This window comes from Salarias fasciatus, chromosome 7, assembly GCF_902148845.1.
Source record: "Salarias fasciatus chromosome 7, fSalaFa1.1, whole genome shotgun sequence".
NCBI lineage: Eukaryota > Metazoa > Chordata > Actinopteri > Blenniiformes > Blenniidae > Salarias > Salarias fasciatus.
The window spans coordinates 7,653,789-7,680,919 of NC_043751.1; the positions used below are offsets into that span (position 1 = coordinate 7,653,789).

The window sequence follows — 27,131 nt, forward strand, 5'->3', positions numbered from 1 at the left end:
TAGGCTGATCCATGTATGAGTCACATACGCACCGATATCGACACCAGTATCGGTTCAATACTGCTCTGACTGCTCATTCTGGGAAAAGAGCCCCGTGGCATCAGTGCGTCGCCAGTTACAATCTAACAAATGAGACCAGAGAGAAGGAATCGGTCTTACATGACCTCAGGCAAGTTTTCAGAGAAACAGAAAAAGTTTGTCGGTGATCTGAGTGAAAACTGTTGACTGTCACCATGACGACACACCGTCCTTAAAAAGAAACACACCGGGGAATTTTGCAGTTATTTTAAATACTACAGATTGATAAAACAATGTAGTATATTTAACAAAAAGATCAAAGCACTTCTGAAAATGAACCGACTACATTTCACATTGTTCCGCTGGTAAATCGGAAAAACAGAGAAAAGCTGAATGAAACCTAATCATTTGATTTTAAACCTATTTATTTTCCTCATAAGCAACTAAATCAATCCAATAATTCAGTCTTTACCCTATTTGAGATGTAGACTGCTGTGATTTATTGCTGTTGCTGTTTGTGATCCTGTTGAGCTGCTGGAAGGGCTGCAGTACCGGATTCAGGCAGCAGAGGGCGCTCCAGGACCTTCTGAAGCTCACTAAGCTCACGTGACAGCTGTCTGTCTTCCTCTCCTTCCAATCCTCATGCAGATTTAATGTCCTCAGCAGGTTGAAGTCCAAACTCCCCTCAACTAGAAGTTAGAAGTTTCTTTTCCACATTAACCAATAATTCAAACCCTCTGAAACGTTTTCATTTACCCAAGAAATTAAAGTCAAACATCAGAAAGAGACATTTGTTTATCATATTAGTGTTTATTGTGTGTAAAGAACTTTACTCTTTGAATTGTTAGATACACTGTTGAATGTGTCTGAGTTGATTGACAGGACTGTGATCACAAAATACACATTAGAAGCATTTATAAGCCAAAAAAAAAAACATAATAAATAACTGATTCTGGCAGCGAGCGATCTGAGCACACTAACAACGCTGGTTCTCCTGTAAAATCCTCCCAAACGCGGACCAGCTCACTGCAACACGAGACAAGAGAAGGCGCTTGTGGTATAAATTATTAATACTTCACTGTCAGCGGATCAAAAACGTGTTTCTGCTCCTTGATTATAAAAAAGATTTGGCGTTAGTGGGGCGGTTATTTGGTGGCTTTGAGAAACGATGAGTTCCAGTTAGCCTGGGAATCGAACTCCGCCGCTGAGCGTCGCTGTTCCTCAGATCTTGGAGGAAGCTTGGGCTGGAAGGGAGGGAAACGGAGGCGTTAGTCGGCGTGTTTTGGTCTAAACAGCGGGCGTGTGTCGCGCTCTGCGGCCGCCGACCTGCCACCAGCTTGCTCTTCTGTGAAGCTTCTGAGGCCAGAGCCTGAGACACGTTGATGATTCGCTCCTGCTGCTGCAGAGCCGAGTCCAGTTCGCTGAAGTCCAGCGGCGCCGCCGGCTGCAGGTTCTGAACGCTGCTCCACACACACAGAAATTACATTTTCAAAACTTTAGGATCATTTGTCAAAACGGTCTTACAATTCAGCACAACAGATGTTTCGATGTTTTGTCATTAAGGCAGAGGACCATTGAAATATTCCTCGTCTACCTTTCAGTCTGAGCCCAGTCCTTCAGTCACAATGGTTCCTGTGACAGTTTTCTTTTTCTTTTTTAGGTTGTTCAGCTAACAGAACACATATGGTACAAGAAATTAAGAAAAAAAGCATTTTACAGGAAGAAGAACCTCCAAGTTTTGATTCAGATTGCTCTCATACTTCCAAGAAAACTGCTGTCATTTTTATTCACACACTAAGTAACTTCCATCCATCAGAGTTCAATACACTGTAAAATAAACACAAATAAACAACAACAAAAAATAAAAACAATAAAAAGGAAAATTGTAAGTCAAACCAATGGAGAAAAATGTAATCCTGCCAGGGGTGCCGTAGCCTGCAGGGGGCGCCAGATTCACCTTCCATATAAAACTATTTTTTATATGGATTAATTTTATATTTTACGTACTCTTAAAATGGAAAAGTCAACATGGACTCAAATGTGAAGCTATGAAAATTAAAATTTCTCCAAATGATAAAACCTTCTGTCGCTACTTAATTCAGTTTTTGTGTAGTTTTCTGTAAATGTAGCTTATAAATACTTATTTTTGAAATTGTGAGGTTTTTAAAATCAGTTGATCGTGGTATTTATAAACCATTGATATTTATTCACTTCTCTGGAGGATTTGTATTTTGTGGAGTTTTCATAGTATTTTTAAGGCTTGTTTAGTATTTCTTGATCATTTGTTAAGCACATAAATTGGCTGACATGTTCTCTTATAAACTGTAAATAGTGTTGCCCGCGGCGCCACACTGTGTGGAGCCGACTGTTTTCATTTTTCATTCCTGATGTAACCACAGTGAGAAACAATTAAACCACCAAACCTCTGAACCAGAGCAGTTCCTATTTAGAACAGTAATAAACAGAATTCTCCGTGTCCCCCCTGTGCTGCCGTTCTGTGGCGGGTTTCGTACCTGGACCTGGCCAGCAGACTCTTTATGCGCTGCGTCCGGCGGGATCGCTCCTCCTGCTCCTCCGGACTGAGCGGCTCCTCGGGCTCCGACTCCACGTAGCGCTCCGCAATGGAAATCTTCTCCGGTGTGGCCAACTGGAGGAAGGGGCGAGGGATACACTGTCTCAATACACCATCCATCCATCTATTTTCTACCGCTTATCCGGGGCCGGGTCGCAGGGGCAGCAGTCTCAGGAGGCCCAGACTTCCCTGTCCCCAGACACTTCCTCCAGCTCCTCGGGGAGGATCCCAAGGCATTCCCAGGCCAGCACGAGACATAGTCTCTCCAGCATATCCTGGGTCTTCCCCGGGGTCTCCTCCCGGTGGGACATGCCCAGAACACCTGCCTAGGGAGGCGTCCAGGAGGCATCCTGATCAGATGATAGAGCCACCTCAGCTGGCTCCTCTCGATGTGGAGGAATAGCGGCTCTACTCCGAGCTCCTCCCTGGTGACTGAGCTCCTCACCCTGTCTCTAAGTGAGCGCCCAGCCACCCTATGGAGGAAGCTCATTTCAGTCCGCTTGTATCCGGGATCTTGTCCTTTCGGTCATGACCCAAAGACCATAGATGAGGGTGGGAACATAGATTGACAGGTAAATCGAGAGTTTCGCCTTTAGGCTCAGCTCCCTCTTCACCACAACAGACTGATAGAACAACTGCATCACTGCAGCTGCTGCACCGATCCGCCTGTCAATCTCACGTCCATCCGTCCCTCACTCGTGAACAAGACCCCAAGATACTTAAACTCCTCCACTTGAACCAGAGTCTCTCCACCGACCTGGAGAGGGCAGGCCACCTTCTTCCGGTCGAGGACCATGGCCTCGGATTCGGAGGTGCTGATCCTCATCCCTGTCACTTCACACTCGGCTGCGAACCGCCCCAGTGCATGCTGCAGGTTCAGGTTCGACGGAGCCAACAGGACAACATCATCTGCAAAAAGCAGAGATGAAATCCTGTGGTTCCCAAACCAGACCCCCTCCGGCCCCTGGCTGCACCTAGAAATTCTGTCCATAAAGATTATGAACAGAACCGGTGACAAAGGGCAGCCCTGCCGGAGTCCAACATGCACAGGGAACAGGTCCGACTTACTGCCGGCAATGCGGACCAGACTCCTACTCCGGTCATATAGAGACCGGACGGCCGTTAACAAGGGGCCCCGGAGTCCGTATTCCCGGAACACCCCCCACAAGACACCACAAGGGACGCGGTCGAACGCCTTCTCCAAATCCACAAAACACATGTGGAATGGCTGGGCAAACTCCCATGAGCCCTCGAGCACCCTATGGAGGGTATAGAGCTGGTCCACTGTTCCACGACCAGGACGAAAACCGCATTGTTCCTCCTGAATCCGAGGTTCGACTGTCGGTCGGATCCTTCCTCTCCAGTACCCTGGATAGACTTTCCGGGGAGGCTGAGGATTGTGATTCCTCTGTAGTTGGAGCACACCCTCCGGTCCCCTTTTTAAACAGGGCCACCATCCCAGTCTGCCAATCCAGAGGCACCGTCCCCGACCGCCACGCGATGTTACACAGACGTGTCAACCAAGACAGTTCCTGCACATCCAGAGACTTAAGGTACTCAGGGCGAATCTCGTCCACCCCCGGTGCCTTGCCATCGAGGATCTGACCGACCACCTCGGTGACTTCAGCTTGGGTGATGGACGAGTCCACCTCGGGGACCAATACACCATCTAGAGGTAAAAACTTGTATTGCAAGATTAAAACAAGGATTTTCTGAGACTGGTGTCAGAGACAGTATGTCATTAACCTCTCGGCTGATGTCCAGGTCAAAGTCCAAAGGCTCCACGTCCACCTCCTGCACCCGCAGAGCCGTGGCGGTGGCCGTGACCCAGCCGTCCGAGTGGATCCTGAGCCGCTCCTTGACCTGGTCCCGGCCCTCGTCGCTCTGACCCTCGGCCCCGGGTCGCTCCTCCTGCCAGTCGAACACCTGCAGAGCCACAGGAGTCTGCGTCACACAGGAGAGCGTCTGCAGCTTCCTCTTCACTGTCAGAGGGTTTGATTCCACCAGAACTACACATTAGATCCTACAACGGAAAGCTTCAAGCCACCAGGTGAGATCTACTGGATCAGGGGTCGGCAGCCTTCGGCTCCTCTGCAGCAGAGCTTTCAGATAATCCCATTTCATCAAAGACTTTAAAGGCTGCCGACTCCTGATCCAGACCAAGCAGAGGCAGAAGAAGCTGAAGCTTTGGAATTAGTTCATTATTCATTGACTGATATTTGATTATCAAATCATTAAAATGCAAATTCAAAGCACAAAAATGGAAATATTTAGCATGTTTTTTTTTTTTTTTTTTTAGTTTGATAAGCATACTGATTACTCCTAAAAGAACACGCTGAAAAGCTTTTTTTAAAAAATAAAAATATGGAAATCTGCAGTTTTTAATATCACAATAATTTGTAATCTGGGATATTAACAAGTGAAGGAATATGAAAACACTTCTAATCTGTAAAAAAGAAGTCAGTCTTTTACTGTCTTATTGAAAATGAACAGTAAACATTGAGGCCATGCCTCTATAATCTCCAGGGGTCAGTCATTCTTTCAGTGTGTGTGTGTGTGTGTGTGTGTGTGTGTGTGTGTGTGTGTGTGTGTGTTACTTGTGGACAATCATCCAGAGAGCATCAAAGCCATGCATGCCTCCTCCTGACTCCCACTGGCAGCGCAGTCTGATCTGTCGGTGTTCACATGCTCTGAGAAAACACTCGCATCCCATCATGCCTCGTTGTGCTCGGGAGAATTGATGAATTGATCACACACAGAAAGACAGAGAGAGAGAAAGAGAGAGAGAGAGAGACAGAGAGAGAACCATGCAGACACAGGTTCATCGAAGCCCCACCGGATTAGGAAGAACACAGCCAAGAGGAGGTTCAGAAGCAAGAAACTCTTTATTGTCGAGTGCAAATCTCCACATGATAGAAAAGGAAACGGGAGGAGAGTTGTGTGTTTGCTTCTCGGTTACACAGAATTAGGTGGCGGTTAGCGGTTCACTTCTAGATTTCTCTAAGGTATTTCTACTGGTCCGCCTCCTGGAACTACTCCTCTGTTTGTAGCGGAGAAAACTCAAGCAGGACAAACACGTTGATTTCCAGAAGCATCGTCCACACGTACTTGATTTGTCTGATCAGATAATTTGATGAGTTTTATTTTCTTCTCTTTTTTTTTTTCTATCTAGTGTTGGAGACAATACTGACAATGAGCTAACACAGTCGAAATATTGCCACAGGACTTTCTGACTGTCCAGTCAGATCTCTCACTTCGTTCACACTCACTTATTTTTATTGCATTTAAGTCCAGCTGCTCAGACCTGCCTTCAGCAGTTATGATGCACGTGACACAGCAGGGCTCAGGAGTCTGCAGCCGCACGAGGCCGTCCGGCTGCTCTGCAGCGCAGCGCTCGCTAAACTCTAGACACTTTGCATTCCACCCTGATTTTTAAAAAAATGGCCAAACTCCAATCGATAAGGTAAAACAGGTAAGTCAGCCATAGCTTAAGGGAAAGAAGAAAAAAAGTGGAAAAAAGACACAAAGCAAAGCAAAAAGAAGAAAAAAATAGAAAGACTCGGAAAAAAAGAAAAAATTAAAACCTCTAAAAATGGCCGCATCATCTAAAAGTGTAATAAAATACATCTATATGTACATTTCACTACACGTGTAGTGATCTTCTGTTCTCTTCATTTCATATAATTAGCATATTTTGAAGCTCTGCAAAAATCTAATTTGTTGTAAAACGGTGAAGACGCCTCTTGAAAAGTGATGAAGGTTGCAGACTCCTGGCACAGCTTCAGCCACGTGTGACGCACCCGGCCTCTTTAACGGCTTCCGTGAAAATGATCAGGTGAAGAAAAGCACCCGGTGAGGACGAGGCCTCCACTTCCAAGAGCGTAAACACATTGGAGGCTGGTGGAGTAAAGAAAATACAAACACACTCCGGTGTTATTATTACCAAGAAGCAGCAGGAGATGATAAAGTATGTATTGCTCGCTGTTACGGGAAAATCTCATTTAAAGGGTTTATAGATAATAATCCAATTACAGACGGTTCTCACAGCATTCCTGTTAAGCGAGTGTGTTAGTTTGTGGTCTGGTAGCATTCCCGAGCTGTTTCGCAGGAAGACTTTGACATTTTCAGCCTGGAGTTCAGGAGTTAGCGCCGGCAGCGCCACACACCGAGCCGTGAGCGGGGTTTAGTGTGTGTGTGTGTGTGTTAAATGTCAAAGCGTTCCTTTCGGGGGTTAAAACCAGCAGCGGTCCCTGCAGCTCCCGTCACCCTCGCCTCGCGCGTCGTGTCTGGGATTCGGTTCGAAATGAGCGAGGGTGAAATATAATAATATGGATATCGAGGAGGTAAACCGGGGACAGAGGCAAAAGATCAACGTCAACGAAACAAGGCACTTGAATCTGATCAGAAGGAAAGAAAGCAGGGAGGTGTGATTATGATTTGTGCCACTCGCTTCGCCTCTTTCTTCATCTCGTCAACCTGAACTCGGATATTTGTCTTTGTTTCTCCCAGTATTTCTCCTTCCCTCTCCTCTATAGGCTCTATATACCAAATCTCTACAAAATAGAACTGTACAGCTGTATACTGAAAATATCACTTAGTAAATAAATAAAAGTGTACAAGTACACGGTATGTAAATGTACATAAATGAACTTTGTCTTTTTTTCTCCTCTATTTTCTGGTGAATAAAACAGAGAGAGGAAGGCGGGGCGGCGCCTTCAGCTCCTCTTCTTAATGGGTTTACATTCAGAATTGTGTCAGTGAGGTCCCACCAGAGGGCAGCGGTGCTCAGGGTCACGTTGACCCCTTGACCTTTTAAAAAAAACTGAATCAAATAAAGATGGAGTGGCTTTTCTTCCCCCCCCCCCCCCCCCCCAGTCTGTCTCCCACTGGTTGGTAAAGCGTTAACCAAAGCTAGCTGGTCAGTCCTGCTGTTTAGCTTGTTAGTGCTCCACAGTGTTACTATGAGGCGGGGGGCTGCAGGGGGTCGAAGCAGCACTGGTGGTGAACGTGGTGCTCCCTGTGTCTGCCGCCGCCGCCGCCGCCATGCAGGGGGTAACGTACGGAGGAGGTTGCGTCCGACGTGCCGGAGGGCGGCCTGCAGGAGGAGGACGAGCGCTGCGTGGAGGCGGAGGTGGAGGCGGACGAGCGCTCGCCCTGGCTCAGGTTCCTCTTGCGCTCGCGGACCAGCGCCTTCTGGTGGCGCTTCATGCGCTCCAGCTGCTCCTCCGCCGTCATCCGGCCCCGAGGCTGCTGGCCGCCGGGGACGCCCTCGGTGGGCGACGACAGGCGCTCGAAGGCACTCTTGGGTCTCTCCTGTGGAGACAGACGGAGTGAAGACAGGGGGACGGAGGGGGGAGGGGCACTGACAGCATATTTCAGCATATTTATCAGTAGAAATTATTTCAAACCTGAGACTTCAGTTCATTACTGTGACTGATGACTGATCACAGTAATAAAGACTGAGCAGAAACATTAAGCGAGATAAAGGATATTTTGGGGCTCATGTCATGGATTCTTACTAGATAAAAACATCAGAAAGAGATTTAAAGACTTAAAAAAGTGATGACAAAACCCCAATATGGCACACAAACACACAGGAACACAGAACTACTTACATATTTGCATAGAGAATAAACATGGAGCTGTCCATGGTGCTGAAGCATCAACTTATTAAAGTAACCAGATACAATGTGTGAAAGAAACCCCCCCCCCCCCCCCCCCACACACACACACACACACACACACACACCACACCCACACCCACACCCACACCCACACCCACACACACACCCACACACACACACACACACACACACACACACACACACACACACACACACACACACACACACACCCACACACACACACACACACACACACACACACACCTTTGCTGCAGAGCTCCCCGGGCCTCTCCTCAGGGTGACGTATGATGAAATGGAGCTGGATTGGTTCAGTAGAGAGGACGAGCCTAACAGACATTTAGTGAGACAAGACAGTTCAGCTTACTTGAAGAAATACTGGATTGAATGAAATACGAAACAAACTTAAAGAAAACATACTTAAACAACTGAAACTAGTCGGTCTGCTCACCTTTTTGTAAGAGAAGTGAAATATTGCCAAACACAAACACACTTCACTTCTAAACTGACTTCTAACATTGAACTGTTAACAGAAGCAAATTCAGGACATGAAAAAATTTAAAACAACTTTTGCAACAGAATCGATCAGGCCGAGTCATTCTTTCTGATCAGGTCTGATTGAAATAAATAGGATTGAATGAACAACTGCTTATTAAAATTTCTTGTTTTTCTTTGCATATTTTGTGTGATAAGACTGAACCTGTGATCTTCCAACACAGCAAAGACGCTTAACGACATGCCCAAAACCATGCCAAGTCTTGTATTGTATCCATCATGAAAGGTTAAATCAGCGGTTCTGTTTGAATGAAGCAGAGGAATCACTGTAAAAGACAAAAGCTTTGAAGTTAACAGGAAAACGTTTGTCACCTTCAGCTTTACTCTGAAAATACTGGTATTCGACGTGCGGCCCCGCGCTGTGGTGGCTGATTCCAGGCAGTTCCGGTTCACTCAGGTACGACCGCAAGTCCGTCTGAAAACACACACGGGTCCTCAGCGGAATGAAACACTCCGTCAGTTACTGTACATTTGCATAAAACCATCTTCTCAGAGGAAATATGAGCTGCAGGTAGGTTTTAACGTATCTAACGATGAGACATCTCTGAAATCGAACTGTATACTTGAACTTGTGTGAAAAGAGAACATCCTGTATTTGGAAACTACGTCTGGTAAGAAGTAGTTAATCCATCATGTAATAAGAGATGAGGCAATCAGAGGGAAGGACAGAAAAGTCCTTTTCGGTTGCAGATGTCCCATGCAGACCTCCTCCTCCTCCTCCTCCTGTCGGCTCACCTTACAGTCCCCGTTGAGCACACACTGGCCGCTCTCCCGGTCCCTCTTCCTCTCGTCGGACTGGCGTTTCAGCCCTCGGACCGACGTGTGGCGGATGACCGAGGCCTCTTTGGGGAGCGGCGGCACCACGGGGGGAGTCTCCTCGTAGTCGTAGAGGCGAGGCAGCGGAGGCCTGGGCGGGGCGCCGTCCTCTGCCTGGAAAGACGTCCAGAGGACGGTTCACCTCACACGCGTGTTTCCGGACCGTGGAGAAACGCCGGGGTAAACGTGCGCTGTGGAGGCGACACTCACCCACTTTGGCACGGTGCTGTGAGGCAGAGTGTGGGAGAAGACGGCGGGGACGGAGCTGCGAGGAGGAGGCTGGACCTCCGAGCTGGAAGAAGAAGGCACTGCTGGCTCTGACACTGAAGGCACTAATTTCCTCTCTGGCGGCGGCGGCGGCGTGAGAACGCAGAGGAAATCAGAGTCAGAAAAAGAAAAAGAACAGTTTTCAAGGCTAAAAATCTGTCATTTCAATGTTGAGGTGCAGCTTTCTGATAAACACCGTAAATCTGCTTTCTGATGTACAGAATATGAATTACAGTTCCTTTCATGCCTCTTCAGCTGTGTAGAAGGTGTTTAGGATCAATGTGAATGGATCAGGGTCACTGGATGTCGGCCTCCGGAGCCGCTGCCAGTCTCATCATTGATAAGAAGCCGACCGGTCCCTAAGCTCCGCCCACCTGGGTTCTGCACGGAGTCGATGGTGATCTTGTAGTTGGTTTTGCTGGAGCTCAGTCCGGCCATCACGTCCTCGATCCTCCACAGCTCGCGCTTCATCTCCGCCTTCTCCTGCTGGATTTCAACACACACCGTCACTCGTCTATAAGCAAGCGACAAACTGTGAGACGCTAACTTCTTAGGTTCCAGGGTTCGTTTGTTTTTTTCAGGGAAACTCTTGAGAGTAGTTTGAGATGAAATTCTCACTATGACTTTGTGAAGACATGAACTGACTTTTATTTTAAAAGTAAAATGGAACTTTGAACTTACAACTGAATTGAAATTTAACATTTAATTGAAATATAGATTTCCACATATATGCACAGTTTATTTGATTTGTTTGATTATTTGATTTGATGTTAATTTATTTTCATTTTATTTTGTAACTGCATCTTTAAAATACAGAAAAGGAGAAAATGTGTCAAACAACTGATGAGCTTATCTGTTGGTTTAATTTGTTAAAAAGTATCAGTCTATTCCCAAATGAATGAAATAAATAAACGTTTAAAAATCAGTGGGTTTAGCACTTTTTGGGATTTTTTTTTTTTTTCCTACAGATTTTTTTTTTGTTTGTTTGTTTTAGCTGGATAGATAGTGGCGAAGGTCAGAGGTAACATATGGATTTCTACACTAATACATGCTTTAAATCAAATAAGAGGCGTCAAACATTTGGCACCAAAACTTCAATAATTCAATAATAAAAGTATCTGCCATTCCTACACTGGCCACTGGGGGTCGTACTATTCACAGATCAGACATCACAGTTCATTGACTCTAACTGTAGCTGACTCTAGCTGACTCAGACTCAAACTGTTTGTGTTTTAACATTGTGTACTCCAGGTTTTGCTCAGCAGTTTTAGGACCAAACGTACAAAACTTTGGACATTCTATAGATAAAATACCCATCATCATAATTGAATCATTACGTTAGGCAGTTTCTGTCAACGCGCACAATAATGGAAGCAGGAGTGGAAACAGGATTGTTTGATGAGTGACTGAGTAATGAAATTTCACATTTTTGTGATAGGCTTTGGAGCTTAGCTTTTTAGTTATATATGATGACAGGTGGCGGTATTTATCGGTTATTAGGAAGTAATTTCCCCTCTCAGACCCATCTGGGATCAGACTGGACCGTACGTTTCCCCAGTTTGACTTCAGAGTTCTGAATGAAGTCCAGATGCAGATTTTAGAGCGGGAGCATCCAGTGACTTGCAGTAGCACGTCTCACCTGAGGGGTGGCGCTGTGGTTCATGTGGACTTGCAGCGCCGTCCTCAGCTGGTCTACGGACTTCTCCAGCCTGCTGTACTCCTCCCAGGCTCGCTCCATCTCCTGTATCACACACACAGGAGGAGTTTACACACACTGTGTGGGTGGGGGTGCGATATATCGGCCGTCTGGACGGATACCGTGGACAGGCGGGATATCTGGGCCCTGATGGTGACCAGGTCCTCCTGCAGCAGCCTCTGCTGGTAGGCGATCTTGTGAGCGTGGGCCGGCTGCTCCTGGTACTGCTCCATCTGCTGGTGGGACACGTCCAGCACGCTCTCCAGCTTGTCCTGCAGCAGGAGCGTGGAGAGAGCAGGCAAAGTGAGCGCCGCAGAAATACCGACGTCCTCCTGCAGAGGGCAGCATGCCGACACGGTCCGCCCTGAGCCAGACCAGCTCAGGTCGATACCTGAATGACTCCATTATCGAACCTCACGGGTTACAAGTGGGAGGATATTGAATGTGGCACCGTCCTGTAACACTTCCACTCATTTTTCTCCCCTGACTGGTGGCCTGGACGGAGGTCAGCCAGCCGCACCGGGCGGCGTGATTAATGGGGCGTCTTCAGCGCCGGCTCTGTTTACCTTGTCGTCCTTCAGCGAGCTGATCTTTGCCTCCAGGTCCTTGAGGATCTTGTCTTGTTCACATAACCGACTCAACTTCACCTGCGGGTTCGGAGAGAGGGAAGAGGCTCACTGAAAGAAGCGCTTAAGAAATGACAACTTCCTCTCATCGCCCCTGCAGATAAAGAGGAATGTGCACAGATGTGTGTGTTTGCAATAACAGAGATGAAATCCTAACTTTTTATTTTCTTCGCATGTGCACCATGCAGGTATTCTGCACTCGATTCCCCGAGCCTCGCAGCTCTCCTGGTCATGCCTGGTGTAATTACTGTTGCTGTGAGGGAGCCCATTAAGCAAAGTGGGCGCGACCCACCTGACGCCTTTAATTACAGTGTCAGCAACACCCGTAGCCTTGTTAATCAATCCCAGATTAAACTCGAGGCGAAGGTGGGATCACTTTATCACAACAGCACAGAGCATGTTCTCCATTTACATTTCTACTCCCAACACTGGTTTGAATAAATTATTCATCCACTTGTGGTCTCTGCAGTGCTGTTGTTGTTACACTTGATCAAATATTCACTGCAGACAAAGCACTCATAAATAGTTTAAACAGTTGTGAACACGGAGAAAATCCATCATACGGGAAAAAGCACTTCTCTGAAAAGGCTGCAGGGTGTTGTTGGATTAGTGAAAGACTGAAGGGAACTTGTGAATCGTTTCCAGATGACGAGCACAAATTAAACTTAAAAAAAACAAAAAAACTGGTGTGCTCCTATGTGGGATCAATAGATCACCTTTACTGTTGGAGTCAGACAGAAGATGGAAAATGCTCAATGATGCTCAATTTTTATTTTTCTTACTCAAATGAAAAAGTTGCCTTGCTGTGCAGTTTACCTTCAGGATCTGCTTTCTTTCCATTTCACCAGGACTGCACAGCATTAACATTCTACAAACAACAGCATTATTCAGTATTGAACTGCTTTATTATTTAAAGAAAAAAAGCAAATAGTGAATTGGGTGTATTAGTAATAGCCTGGATCTGCTGATCTTTTCACCCACAGAGCCTTCATCTTATAAACTAACCTCTCAGCCGCTGTAAAATCTGACACCAATTAATGTGAGTGCAGCTGACAGCGAGCCGGAGCGCCCTCTGATCGGTCGAATGTCTGCAGGCAGATATGCATGCTGATGATAAAAATGTAATTTGTAATAATTTATTAGTCAGCACTGAGGGGTGGAGACTCCAATCAGGACATTTACTGAGGAAACGGAAGGAAACACAGACTGAATGAACAAGTGATTTAACTTGAATTAAGATAAAACAAGAAGCAAAGGCAGACTGCATCAGAATAGAAAGTCTGCATTTACTTCCAACTTGGTAATTAATAATTTGTATCAGAGTGATCCAACTTGTGCATCTCTTTTAGTAATTTAGCTTAATTCTCAGCACGTTTCTGTTATTTCCACTTGTGGCCACAGGGGTCGCTGTTTCTCCAGCTCAGTTAAAGTTACAACCTGCTTCAAAGTGCAGAAAAATCACACTGCTGATGAGTTTTTGGATTATTATTATGAGAAAGTTAGCCGCCAACACGTGTTTCAGCCTGTACTCACATCCACATCACTCTCAGCGACCTTGACAGGTTTCCCTGACTCCTTCAGAGTTTGACTTCCAGCCACCTGAAAACAAACGTTTACATCACTTATTTCACGTGAATAAATAAAAGGGGGCTTTGGGCTCCACGGTGCATCGGGGCTGAAATGAAGGAGATACACAACACAGAGCTCAGTTACAAACTACCGAACCACTGGGGAGGGGTATCTGACACATTCTCATAAGAGTGAGCTTCGACACACAGATTTAGCTCTTACCATGAACAACAGGATGGCTATGGAGACTTTGAAGCCCTGCACCAGTGATTTCTGATCAATCAACCACACAAGATGGCCTCCTCCTCCTCCGCACAAAAAGGTTGGAGGAAATTGATTGTGGGAGGAAAATTGATCGGAAGACATTATGGAGAGGTGTTTGGCTGGTTTTGTTGTCAGTTCTACACTGCAATACAGCAAATGTGCAAATTTACAAATAAAAAGGTCAGCGAAATCCTCTGAAACAGCTCTCTCCTGCGCTTTGAGATTAGTTTAGGAGAACGTGTGCTCTCTCTTACGAGGGGGGAGAGAGAGAGGACACAGCAGAGCCCTGCGTTATTCTCAAAAAACACAGATACTAAAGAGAGAGGGAGTGCAGCGTTTCAGAGACGATGGTAGAAGCAGCTGGCTTTTCAACCACCGGGCCACAGCCACAACACATGCACTGCCGAGCCATCCCATGCCCGCCACGCAACACCGCCACACGCCAGGCAGCACACGGGCCACGGGGACGGGAACACACACCAGATGCCGGTCGAGCCGTGGATGCAGTGCTGGAAGCAGTGGGATGGTCTTTCTACAACACACACACACACACACACACACTTACGCACCCTAAGCACATCGTGCGGCCCCGCTACGAGCATGCACAAGCAATATGCACGCACACACCACGACTACACACGACTTACAGCTTTGGAATACGCCGCAGATACAGACAGGCATACGTACGCACATACACATAGAGCTTACGTTCATTAGAGGCCTGAGAGGCCCAGCAGTGCAGTGGAGCAGTAAACTGTGAACTGCGAGGATCAGGGGCTCTAGAGCTCTGATCTGGGAGTTAAAAACCACAAAAGACACAGAGCCGCAGTCACAAAGTGGTGCCTGCTTTCTGTGGGATGCTTCTAAAACCGCTCAAGTTAGAAGATCACTGCAACACAATAGAACCGCCGTGGACTAACATCTCCTTCTGGAGCTACCACAGTTTGAAGTGGTGCAGTTGGAAACACTTGAGGTGTGTGTTAGCTCAGATTGGAAATACGCAAAAAGCAACACTCAGATTAGTTCAGCTGTCAAAAGGAAATGAAAGAGTCTTTCTCACCTTCAGATCCAGATACTCCAAGTCCTTCTTCAGCTGCATGTAAGTGTCATCGGCCTGCAAAGGGACACATATCCTCATATGTTTCAACAGAACCAGCGGCTGTCAGGTGATGTGGAGCATTAAAAAGCAGGATGTGGTGGGAGTCATGTGTCTAGTATGGCGTGTGAACTGCTGTTATGCGTCTGCGCCCACATGCATCACAACAACACACTTAAACGCACGGGAGAGACTCATTCCCTCGATTCGTGGAGCCGATCCGCGGATCAGACCCGCTGAGGGCGCCGGATCCCGACAGATCGCTGAATTCAGTGTCAAATTCAGCTCACGTCACTCAGACAAAACTGTAATACGACTGACAGGAAGAGAGAGAGAGAGTGACGCGTCGGAGGGGCCGAACGGCCGAAGCCCGGCGTGGCTTCGGGACGGCGCCCGGACCACGGCCAACACAACATGCTGCAGACGGTGTCAGTAGAAGCACGGTATGGAGACTGCACATGGAGGAGAGGCGGGCGGATGGGTCTCGGCAGCAGGACGGCGCTCACTGACACTGAAACAAGGGAGCCGTGGAGTAGAGGTCGCCACTAACATGCTGAAACTCCCGCTGCTGCTGGAGCTTGAAGGATTGACCTGCCTCTACCACAAACACGTCTCATCTATTTACAATAACGCCTACTGTAGCCTGGATGTGATTCACGTATTTAAAAATCAATCAGGCGAGACAAGAAAAAGGTCTGAAGAAACAGTATTTGTTGAAAGATAATGTTGAATCTCCATGTTTTCAACTCTTTTGTTGTGTTTTGGTGAGATATTTTACATTTAGGGAAACTGTGATCAAACTGAGGAGTTGAAACGCACGTCACTGTAATTAACAAGTATTTGTTTTTGGGTTTTTTTCAGTTACACAATTTGGGACAAACTTAATGTTTACAACATGAAGCCAATTCATCAACTTCAAACTTAAATGCTCCACGTTCCAGTTTAGCTGCCAAAACATTTTGTGATGTTGGGTATATCGACGTTGAACTTGGTATGGGCCGATATTTTATCATTTTTAGTTAAAATCTTGTCTGTTCGCTCAGTGAAATACTGTACTGACGGACATTTTTCTGGAGGCATTTCTTTTGTAGAAACACATCCGTAGACAGTAATTCAAAATGCTTCACAAGGAGAAAGAAACAAAACAAAATTGTATGACTAGCAGCAGTGTAGCTGCATTCTGCTGTCATACAGTGACATCTACTGGTCCCAGGTGGTAATACACCAGTATACCGATATGGAAATTGCTTCTTTGTACAATCCAGGCAACCAGTTATGACTTTAATCAGTGCATTTATGGCAAAGGAGTTTTTTCTCTTAATTTTTCGCATTATTGCGATCACAAAATGTCACAAAATCACAAAACAAATTATCATTCAAATATTTTTGTATTTTGAGTAATCTGCGTTAAACTTTGACAATGTGGGTTTATGTTTTATTGAAAGATTTCTTCACATTTTCTGAGTTTCCAGCTCTTACCTTTGAAAAGCGCAAACTCATCTTATAACTGCCTGACGCGTTCCGAGAATTGGGAGGGAGATTTTTTTTCACATAAAAACTGAGATGGAAATAGATCTTTTTACTTTTTATAACTAGAATTTTGATATAATTACCCACTGTGTAAGGCGGGATGTCAAATCAGATTTTAATCCAATTTGGTAATAAAAGGAAAAAGGTGCGACTGATTTTAATGTGATATCTCATAAGTTTGACTCGACATGACACAAAAACTGTTATTTAACCAACGTGTTCAAGGATTAGAACTGTCTTCACCAAAAAACATTACTTTCAGTGATGTAGAAATTGCTATATTTCTTTAAACAGCTGTTAAATTTAATAAGCAGACCTGACAGTGGAGGCTACTCTTTGAAATAATGGAACAATAATTATCAATAATTCCAAGACTAAGATAAGTTCATATTTATTTTAAATCTACTAAAGTTGTTCAAAGAAAATCAATATGTAGAATAATGTTAAAGTAATTAAGCATGGTTTAAGGAGCATGAATAATCTAGAAGCTTCTCTTTCCCTCTGACGCAGCCCTTGCTCCATGTTTAGTGACGACCTCTACGAGCGTCTGGATGATGAGGGGCCGACAGGCAGGCGTGCCCCCACCTGTGAGCTGCAGGGGCCGAGCGTGGCGGCGAGGCCCACGCGCCCCAGCGGGGACACGGGGGAGGGGCCGGCGCTGAGGAGGGGACTGGTGCTAGCGGCGGCGAAGAGGCGGCCGTGGTGGAGGGCCTCTTTGGGACCGTTGAGCCGCTGCAGCTGGGCTAACGTTTGCTGACGGACGGAGGCCATCTTGGCCTGGTGCCGGCGCAGCTGAATAAGGAGCAGAGTGAGCTCCTCGGGCTGTCACGGGCACCACAGAACATTCAATCTGACACATTCCAGCACTGACCAGCACAAGTTCAACACAGGCCTAGCTACAGGTGTTCTGCAGAGCTTCCTGTCAACCTGCTGGAGGTGGAAAGGGATGTGGGGGGCGGATGCACTGCATATCAAACAATATGGAACAATCTGTGTGTGCATCATGGTAATGGTATTTTAAAATGTGAAAAGAACGAGTTTGTATGATTTTTCACAGAAACAAGGTTTCCAGCCTTGTGAAGGGGTCGTCTGATATCTGGACCAACGTTACAAAATGTCACCGACTCGTCGGAACGCTACTTTAAACAAGCAGAGGGGCAGATTGATCGAGAAGGTTTAACAGAACTGAAACAAATCAAAAGGCACGCAGTCTAGCGAGTATCCACTTTTACACAATGACGGACGAGTTAGTGTTCACACACAAACACACACACACGGTTTGGTCAATAAACACTAACACTGTGCTAAAAGCAGAGGATGCAACCACATCTGCTCGTTAGCGCTATTTTTTTAAGATCCTGGAACTTTGTGAAAATGTGAACATTCCCTGCTTTCTGCTCACATTCCCAGCTGAAGTTAGGATGATTGTTTGTCAAACGCGATCAGAGCGTCAGAACGTACCGTTTTCCCGTGAAGGCTGGGAGCACTGACGGTGTGGGTGATGTAGCCCGATGAAGGCATGGAGCGTCTCTCAATAGTAGCAGCCTGCGACACACACACACACACACACACACACACACACACAAAGACACACATCATCATAATAACAGTTAATATGGCCTGGCATTGTACGATGGAACAGTATGTCCCAAATAACTGAAGCTGACAAATGTGGCTTTAAAAGATGAAATATTTACCTGACCTTGATAACAAAACGCCGCTCTGTTATCTGAGGGCAGAATTAAACCGCCTGTATGCCAGCGTGGGCGTGAATTAGCATAATGTTTCTTTCACATACATAAATGTGACAAAAGCATTTACACAGATATAGATTTTCCACTCAGCGGCTGTAATTAACTCAATACGGCGTCTATATACATTTTCAGTTTGGTCTGTGGCTGAGGTAATTTAACTGGGCAGATATATGAAGGATGTGGCCGCCGTCCCACCCCGAGGCACTAAAACAATTATTCTGTTCACTGAAGCACTGTTACAAACGTCCACACCTCGCCGTCTGACTGACGAGCGACGTTCTGGATGAGAAACTCTTCTGTTTGACGTCTGGCATTTAATGGCAGGGCGAGAAAAAGAAAAAAGTCACAAAAACAAGAAGTCATATTGAATCAATTTCAGATTATCTATACAATAAAACACTGTGATGACTGGAGAAATCAATTTTACATCTGATACATGCCGATGTTTGTCTTGGGGTTAGAGTGAAGACTCTAGTCACAAAGACACAGTGCTGTTTCTATTAATGTAACTGTTTCCTTCATGTAACAAACAATAAGTGAGAAAATTCTTCCAGCCATGATGGAGAGCGTGTTTTATGTATCCTCAATGATCTATCGCATCATTTTTGATTAGAAAACTGCACTGAAAAAATTATTTGTTTCCAATAAATGCAGCCGTATTTATGTTTTATGACACAACTGGCTGCAGTTAGAAAGGTTTTTTTTTATTTATTTAAATAAATGAATTTTATTTTTATTAAAGCACTTTTCACAGATAAAAAAAACAAATTACTAATTTAAGACATAAAGCTGCTTCAATGCTGTAATAAAGCATTACAATAATGGATGAAATATTTTCCTACTGTATTGGTAAGTTATCCTGTTATTGGCTTCGTTATTAGGAACCGAGCGAAAGGCCCCTATTGTATTCGTAGTGTTTTTTTATTATTCAGAATCTTTTTTTTTAACTGACGGCCAAATAAACCCAAATTTGACCCCCTAAACCACAACCAGACCTCACCAAATTTGACATGCACATCATGACCGGCGTAAAATTTTATAAAATGAAAAAATTAACCTCTTAACTGTCAAAATGAGCTCTCCAGCGCCACCTACACCCCCAAAAATGGACTAAAACGGGCCTCAAGGTGCGTCAGAGTGTTGTAGAGAGATCAAACCAACACTGACTCGTTCGTCTCATCAAGGCCTAAAAATCGATACCCCTGGACCGAAATCCAACAGTTAGGCTGCAACTTGACCCAGAAGATAAGAGTTCTGCATGAAAAAAATGGGACTTGGATGATTTTAAACCCAAAGTTGACACTAAAGCAGCTCAAAATGTCACCAAAACTGGCCCCAACATCATGACTGGTTTAAAATTTCATAAAATGGGAAATTGACCCCTGTGGTGACAAAATGTGCGCCATCTAAGGACACTCCAGAGAACACCTGAAAGCACTAGCACGGTCGTCACGGTATGTAGGAATGTCGTAGAGAGATTTACGACCGTTGATTGCGCCAACGTGACATTTGTCGCCACTTTCCTCAAAGGGCGTGGACATGCGTGTGCGGCCACGTGTGTGGGCTGCCCATACAACGCCGCTAATTCCATGATCCCTGCATTGCTCCCTTCATGGAGCAGTGTTGAGGGCGAACCTGCTTCACGCCACTTTACCTTGAACATCTGAGACTTGGTCCTGCGGGGGGAGACGGTGAACGGGAGATCCATCAGCGACATGTCGCCCGCCGGCCTGACCGTCACCCGCTCGGCCGGCGTGTGCGGCCTGCGCGTGGGCGACAGGGTGCGGCTGGAGCCGGGGGGAGGCCCCGGCGGGGGGATGTCCGCCGCCGACGGCGGCACCGACACGCAGCGGGCGGCCCCCTCCGCCTTGGGCGCCGCCGAGGACGGGGGCACGGTGGACGGCGGGCGGGAGCCGAAGGGATAGTCCGGAGCCGGGGTGTAGAGCGGCGCCGTGGGGCTGCCGTGGCGGAACTGGTGGCGCTGCTGCCACTCGTACAGCTGCCACACGGTGTTGGCGCCCGGGCCCCCGGGGTCAGGGGTCAGGCGGAAGTGGCTCAGGCGGTCCTGGGCGTACTTGTACTCGCCCAGCCTGCCTGGCGGCGTGCTCTGGCGAGGCGTTTTTGGCAGCGTCTGATAGGCGTCCAGGGTGGAAAACTTGTGCTGAGACGGCGGCGTGCGGCGGGGGAGGGTGTTCTCCCTGGATGGGGGGCTGCGGAACCAGAAACACCAAAACGCATTTATTTCAAAACACAAGAACTTGATCGCTCTTCTGCACATGAGCAGCAGATTTACGATAACATTTCCTCCAGAGAGGCATGACTCCAAGTCCAGATTCTCCTTGTGTTCATGTGAAAGTCAACATTCCCGCCATTGCTGATGTTTACGACATATTGCTCTCTGCATCTCTAACTAGGTGATTTTCAGAATAGTTTTCAGCACGCTGCAGTGTAAACATGAGACTTTTCTGAAATGAAAATGTAAAAACAAAGTGTTTTCACTTGAGACGGTGTAGCGTAAACGGAGCGCCAGCCTATCTGGTCCTGATCCTTCAGGATTCAGGCAGAGGTTTCTCCTCTGAATGAATGAAAACAGCTCGTCTCTTTCAGGCCTCTCACATTTCTCTCAGTGGTTTTTCTTAGTGTTTCACATTGAGCTTTGAAGCTCTGTTTGAAGCTTTGTGTCCTTGCAATAGCGATGATTTTAATTAAAACGCATTCAATTAATTCTACAAACTGTTACGGTAGATTTTCCTATTAAGTATCACTGTCATATCGGTGACGCCAACTGTGTTTTTACTTGGTTTGGAAAAGAGATCGCGGATATATATTGCTCCAACTCACATCTTAAAAGAACTCTCATCTGTTCTTAATGGAGCATTAAACCTTAAACTAGAGGGCGACATCCTATATAATAATTTAAAAAGGCATCTTCTAGTTATAAGGCATCAGATGAAACGCAAACAGTCATTAAACTCATGCAAATCTTAAACTTGATTCTATTTACAACTTAATGCATTTGTTTAGCGAATGTATGAGGAGAAAAAGCAACAGAATATGGAGACTCTAATGGCTCCACTGGGTTATCGGGTTAATTTTGTGGTTATTTGTTAATATGCTGACATGATGAGAGTAGAGAGGAAATCAGGACCAAGGCTGGATTTGGGGAAATGCACTGTGAACACAATGTTGTGACAGTTGAAGATAAAACACAGTCACTGGGTCAGGATCTGGTCCCGTACGCGGCAGCAGCCTACCCTTTGTGCTCCGTCTTCTGAACCTTGACCCACTGCTCCACCTGCTCCAGCGTGCTCCTCCTCTGAATCTGCTTGTGTCCGTCGGCGGCGGCGGGCTCCGGGGCGCGCTGGTACGTCCCCGCCGCGATGCCGTTGGGCTCCAGGATGGGGCTGGGCGTGGAGACCAGGCCGTTCCGGGTGCAGACGCTGGAGGGCAGGGTGGAGGCGGCGCGGGACGGCGCGCGGGACGGCACCCTGGACACGGGCGCCGAGGCCGACACGTGGTCGGGCGGCGGCAGCGCCGAGGGGGCCGGGTTGGCCGGGAGGGAGGTGTGCGTGTCCATCTCCAGCATGATGGAGGCGGGGGAGTCTTTGTGGAAGCTGCAGCGCTCGTCGGCGTCGCGGTGGACGGGCTCCAGCAGCACCTCGTGGACGACGGGCCGCGAGGCGTCGGCGTCCGGGGCCTTGGCCCGGTGCTGGTTCACGTGGTTGGTCTGCGGGACGGCCTGCTGCAACAGCTTCTCTAAATTATCAGCTGGTCTGTGGAGAGCAGATGAAAATCCAAACCCTGGATGAGCGTCGGCCTTCGACTCTCTGACTCCTCTGAGGATTTCAGCTTCAGCTCGGTTCATCTGATCACTGATTTCCCATGGACGCTGCGCGCCGTCATTTTTTGGGGTCTTAGCCGGTTCAGCTGTGCTGAACTGAATTTGAACTACATCATAATTTTCATGTCGCTCTGTGAGGGCAGCGCTGAAGACACCGCAGAGCAAACTGCAAAGCACGATGAGTGACGAGCCGCTGAATATTCAGCACTGACAGCCTGGAGGAAACACCAACTCAGGTTTACTCCCATGGAAAAAAATCTCAATACTTCTCATTCTTTCCATTTGATTGTGTGAAAAAGCACGGCGACGCCACTGGGAATCTGGTCTCCTCTCGTAGTCCAAAGGCATTCATTTGAGGATAAGCGGCTGTCCATAGTAATGAGCGCGAGTCTCTGTTTCAGACGGGAAGCCAGGTTAAATACAGTCTATCTATGCATATTATATGTGGAGCTGATCTGGGATCTGGGAAAAGTGTCAGCTCTCTGTGAACCTGAGATACACAGCAGTTAGATCAATGTGTCAAAAATAGTTTGAATAATGAGTGCACTCACTAAAATACATAAATAATAAAAAAAACTACACATTTATAAAGCTGGTTTATTTTATGCCACAAATATGAAAGATTAAAACTGCAATATCTTCTATTACTCCTAAATCTGTGAAGAAATGTGCAAAACTCAGTAAATTGCTTATATTTTATGGTACACAGCTCTGAAATGAGTTTAAATGTATTCCTCAATCCTGTTGACACATTGATTTCATTTGTCCCACAGTGTGATCATGTGACAGATTGATAAACGTGTCTCCCAATCGTGGCTCGTTTTATAGGAGCCGTGATTGTGTTTGAGTGTGTTAAAATTTGCATTTCTAAGGCAAAGGGGCAAAAAACAGCATGTGTGTTAGTACATGGGAAGATTACAGCAGCAGTGTTATGCTTTGTTATTTAATTAAAAAAAAAAAAAACATCAGTGGGAAATTTTTCAATGCATAGGAAAGTTTCTGATGTAAACAAACAGTCAAATGAATATGAGTAAGTGCTTATCATGAACTTTGTTTCAAACAAAATAAGAAATTGTCACCTTCACTGACATTTTCAGAATCTATGGACTTAAAAAAGCAATAAATTATGACGATACGCGACATGTTTCAGCTCAGAGCTCAGTGGGAGGCCAGGTGGAGGTCTCTGGGTTGGTAGAATGAGACCTTAACTTGAGTAAGAATATGTTCAGAGAGTAGCAAGAAGAAGTGGCTGTGATGGGTTTGTATCTTTTCTAAAATAAGGAATCAGACAATGAGAAGGTTCATGAAATTATAATGGTGTGAAAACTCAATTCTTCTCAACTTTCAACATATCTATCAGGAAAAAAACTCAAATGAATCAGTATGAAAGATACTGAATTTATTCAAAAGAATTCTTTAAATCATACGCTTTGCTAGTTAAATGTGCTTGAGTTCAGAAAATTCAAGCAAATTGCACTAAAAATAAATGCTACACACTAAGAACAGTGCAAGTGGTCACACACATCAACAGAGGAAACATTCCAGCTTCTCAAGACAGAGAAAACCCACAAGAAAACCTGTATGAGAGAGATTTCAGGAAGCTGTGTTCAGCTGTTTTCTCCCCGTCTTTTACAGAGAGTTTGCGTATGCTGGTGAGATTTATGCCTCCAAACCCACAATAATGAGCATAAAGTGGTGCGAGCGGCGGGGGCTCCCACACTGCCGCCAAACACGACGGGGCGTGTTTGAATGATAACACATGCAGGCTGGTTCAAAAACACCAAAAATCACGACATTCACCTCCAAACTAACCGCAAAGATGAGACGGACAAGGCAACGTGTGTGCGTGTGCGTGTGTGTGTGCGTGTGTGTGTGTGTGTGTGCATGTGTGTGCGGTCCCACCTGAGCATCGTGGCGTCACTGTGGTTCTGCATCAGGGTGGCCTGGCTCATGGCCTTCAGCCACGTGTTCATGTCCTCCTGAGTGTCGGCGCTGAAGTAGTAGGTTCGCATCCCAGTGTGCTCCGCCTGCGAGCCAATCACAGAGCTCTGCTTGTAAATGTACGAGCGCATACCCGTGTGGCTGGCCTGGAGGAGGACAGAGAGGGGCACAGGGGTCAGGCTCTTCTCAGACGAGGCACTAAAAGATGGGTGTTAGATGAGCCGGTTTAGAAGGCGTCATGCTGTCCGACGAGAGAAACGACACTGACGGCCACACGAAGCACCGACCGGTACAGAGAGGGCGGACACACAACACCACCAGCCAGGTACGACCCACACAGCCACGACCGGGAAACTTGGTGTGATGGAAAATAGGAAGAAGAAGCCCCGACACACACTTTCCTCACAAACATGCTTCCTTCTGCGCCAGGGAAACAGTTCACCAACACAGAACAGTGAAGTCCGGAGGAGAGTCTCCTCCTTCTGGACAAACTGAACCACAGTGGCACATTGATGAGAACCTCTTCAGTTACATGATGTCAAACTGCATATTTCTCTCAATGCATGGTGACAATATGCCACCTGAATCTTTATTTAGTACACTTATCGATTTGCCTCAGATGAGGTTGAAGGCAGCAGACATCATGCAGCCTGGATTTTAGTCCCCTCCCCTTATAGTTCATAGAACACTTCACTTTGTTCTTAACAGATTTTGCAGAATGTACCATTAATGCACCTTTACTTCTTTGCAGGACCGCAAAGAGAAATAATGTTCATCAACAGAAGAGCAGATTTTTAGGCCACATTTACACTGTCAGTGTAATGTTGGCCACGTTACCTTCACTACCCTGAAGTCTGTAAACACTACAAGTACACATGAACGATGTTTCAGATGTTGTAGGCAAGCGTAACCATCAGATATGGGTCATCTGATAAAAATGTGTGTAACTGCAGGGTCTGAAACTGGGATTTAGGCAGCAAATGTGAGACTTGAAGTGTAGATTTGGTCTCAAAAGCCAAACAGCAAAGTGGGAAAGTCCCACAGAGTCGTGTTAAAAGCTTCTTCCACAGCACCACAAAGTATTTTAATGCAGCTCAATACGACTTTTTTTCACCCTGTACAGACATTTTCCGGAGTTCTCCTCTGCATCTCAGGGAATATACGAGGATGAGCAGCATTTAAAAAGTAGCTGTTAGAGGAGACCGTATTAAATTTACGAACTGCTGGAGAGGAGTTTCAACGTGTTTTCAGCTGTTCAGTGTCTGGCCCACTGCAGACTGCAGCGAACACAGAGGAAGACCTGATCTCTGCTTCTCCTCGCACAGATCAGAGCCTCAAACGTCGTGGAGTCCAGAGGGAAACCTCCACAGATTCATACTGACGAGTTTCATAACAGATTGTTCCGTTTGGTGTCAGAGGAGCGGGATTTGGCAGACTGTCAACCGGCCTGACGTCGGAGGAACAGCTTTTATATGAACCTAATAGCGTCCCAGTGGTTCGTCTCCCTAATAAAGTTGTTGTGGGTGTGTGGGAGGGTCATCAGAGGGCCGTTCAAGGCTCGATGCATGTCCTACGCTTCACGTCTCCTTCCTCCCTCCCTCCACTGCTCCAGGAGTCACGACTGGAAGACAGATGACAGCATCCACTCAGCAACAAATGTGTGTAACTGAAAAGTAATTAGACACTAAATCTCCTCTCATCTAATAATGAATGCGGCGTAGTGAGTGTGCGTGGAGCGTCGTGGCGGCGGCGGTGGCGGCTGATTTCTCTTCTTGGTTCGGTGATGAGACGAGATGAATGCGACTCGTCAACAGCCCGTCGTCTCCCCCCCCCCCCCCCCCCCACCCCCCACCCCCCCCCCCCCCCCCCGGGTGTCAGTCGGGAACACAACATGCCACCCACTCAGGCGAGTTTAACACACACACCAAACACACTCATGAATTAAACAGACCGTCTCCCCTGCTGCTCGCCGCCTGTGACCGTAAACTTTATGATACACACTCAGACGCAGGCGCACTCCTGTCGAGCTCCTGTCAATCGCTCAGCCGCTGACGATCTGACTGAGAACTTCATTTCCTGACAGAGAACCAGCTGCACGACCCGGACGCCGGAACATTACGGAGCCATCTGGGACAACAAGCCAGAATCTAATCTTCAACTTTCTCAGACTCTGATTCAGCGAGATGATCAAGATAGAACTGCTCAGAGGAAACCCTCAATGATTTACTAAATTTGAAGATATTACACACACGCACACACACGTGGGAGCTGATCTAATAATTTGTTCTGACAGATGAGAAAATCATCATCCACATTTCCATGAATAAATATGCATCGATGGGTGTTTCTAGCAGAACGTTCAAACTACCGGGAGGAGTAAACGGTCAGAGATTATCTAAAATATACAAGAAACTAAAACAACCTTCAAGGAGATCTGAGACAAGCTGAGAATATCAACATCTTTAAACATAAAGCTGAACTCCATGGAGGAAGTTTTAATTATCTTTATATTGTCTGTCTAAGTGTCTATATGATCCAGTCTTACTCTGGAGACCTTCCTCCCACATTTCAATTAATGTTCAGTGGTATATTTTGCTTCTCTTGGGCTCTGCTCTTTTGCTTTGCTTGATATTTGTTGATGTTTTTCCAGTTCTTACTACACACTCATAGGTTCAGGATATTTGGTTTTCTGGTAAAACTTTCAGGATGAACCCAAAATGCTTTCTGACCTTTAGCAGGTGAACTTATGTGACCTTTTCTAAACTTGAGAAAGTCCAACTCTTCAATTTTTCATTAACTTTTAGCACAGCAGCAGGTGTTTGATCCATTAAGAGACCAATAAATGTCCTGGTTCAGTCAGATCTGCTATTTAAACAGTCTTCCTCATCACGCTGTTCACGTTTTGATATCATGACACCGAGGGGACGACTAAATATTGATCAGC

General features: G+C 46.3%; 1 protein-coding gene across 2 annotated transcripts in view; it reads right to left on the reverse strand.

The window, feature by feature from the left end:
- Positions 1-832: 832 nt before the first annotated feature.
- The window catches only part of LOC115391807 (pleckstrin homology domain-containing family A member 7-like), an 82,852-nt gene continuing 56,553 nt past the window's right edge, over positions 833-27,131 (reverse strand). Inside the window, exons 7-27 of one of the 2 annotated variants that reach the window (XM_030096161.1) lie at positions 24,149-24,333; positions 21,660-22,178; positions 20,060-20,615; positions 18,113-18,196; positions 17,237-17,473; positions 15,086-15,139; positions 14,734-14,817; positions 13,726-13,791; positions 12,133-12,213; positions 11,689-11,838; positions 11,510-11,611; positions 10,245-10,356; positions 9,814-9,947; positions 9,523-9,717; positions 9,100-9,202; positions 8,479-8,561; positions 7,652-7,903; positions 4,337-4,516; positions 2,532-2,665; positions 1,345-1,478; positions 833-1,262 (exon numbers count right to left, since the gene is read on the reverse strand). In XM_030096161.1, coding sequence (XP_029952021.1) covers positions 1,240-1,262; positions 1,345-1,478; positions 2,532-2,665; positions 4,337-4,516; positions 7,652-7,903; positions 8,479-8,561; positions 9,100-9,202; positions 9,523-9,717; positions 9,814-9,947; positions 10,245-10,356; positions 11,510-11,611; positions 11,689-11,838; positions 12,133-12,213; positions 13,726-13,791; positions 14,734-14,817; positions 15,086-15,139; positions 17,237-17,473; positions 18,113-18,196; positions 20,060-20,615; positions 21,660-22,178; positions 24,149-24,333 — 3,468 coding nt within the window. In that variant the 3' untranslated portion in view covers positions 833-1,239. The remainder of the gene's footprint in view (positions 1,263-1,344; positions 1,479-2,531; positions 2,666-4,336; positions 4,517-7,651; positions 7,904-8,478; positions 8,562-9,099; positions 9,203-9,522; positions 9,718-9,813; positions 9,948-10,244; positions 10,357-11,509; positions 11,612-11,688; positions 11,839-12,132; positions 12,214-13,725; positions 13,792-14,733; positions 14,818-15,085; positions 15,140-17,236; positions 17,474-18,112; positions 18,197-20,059; positions 20,616-21,659; positions 22,179-24,148; positions 24,334-27,131) is intronic. The other variant, XM_030096162.1, reaches the window with a different exon arrangement.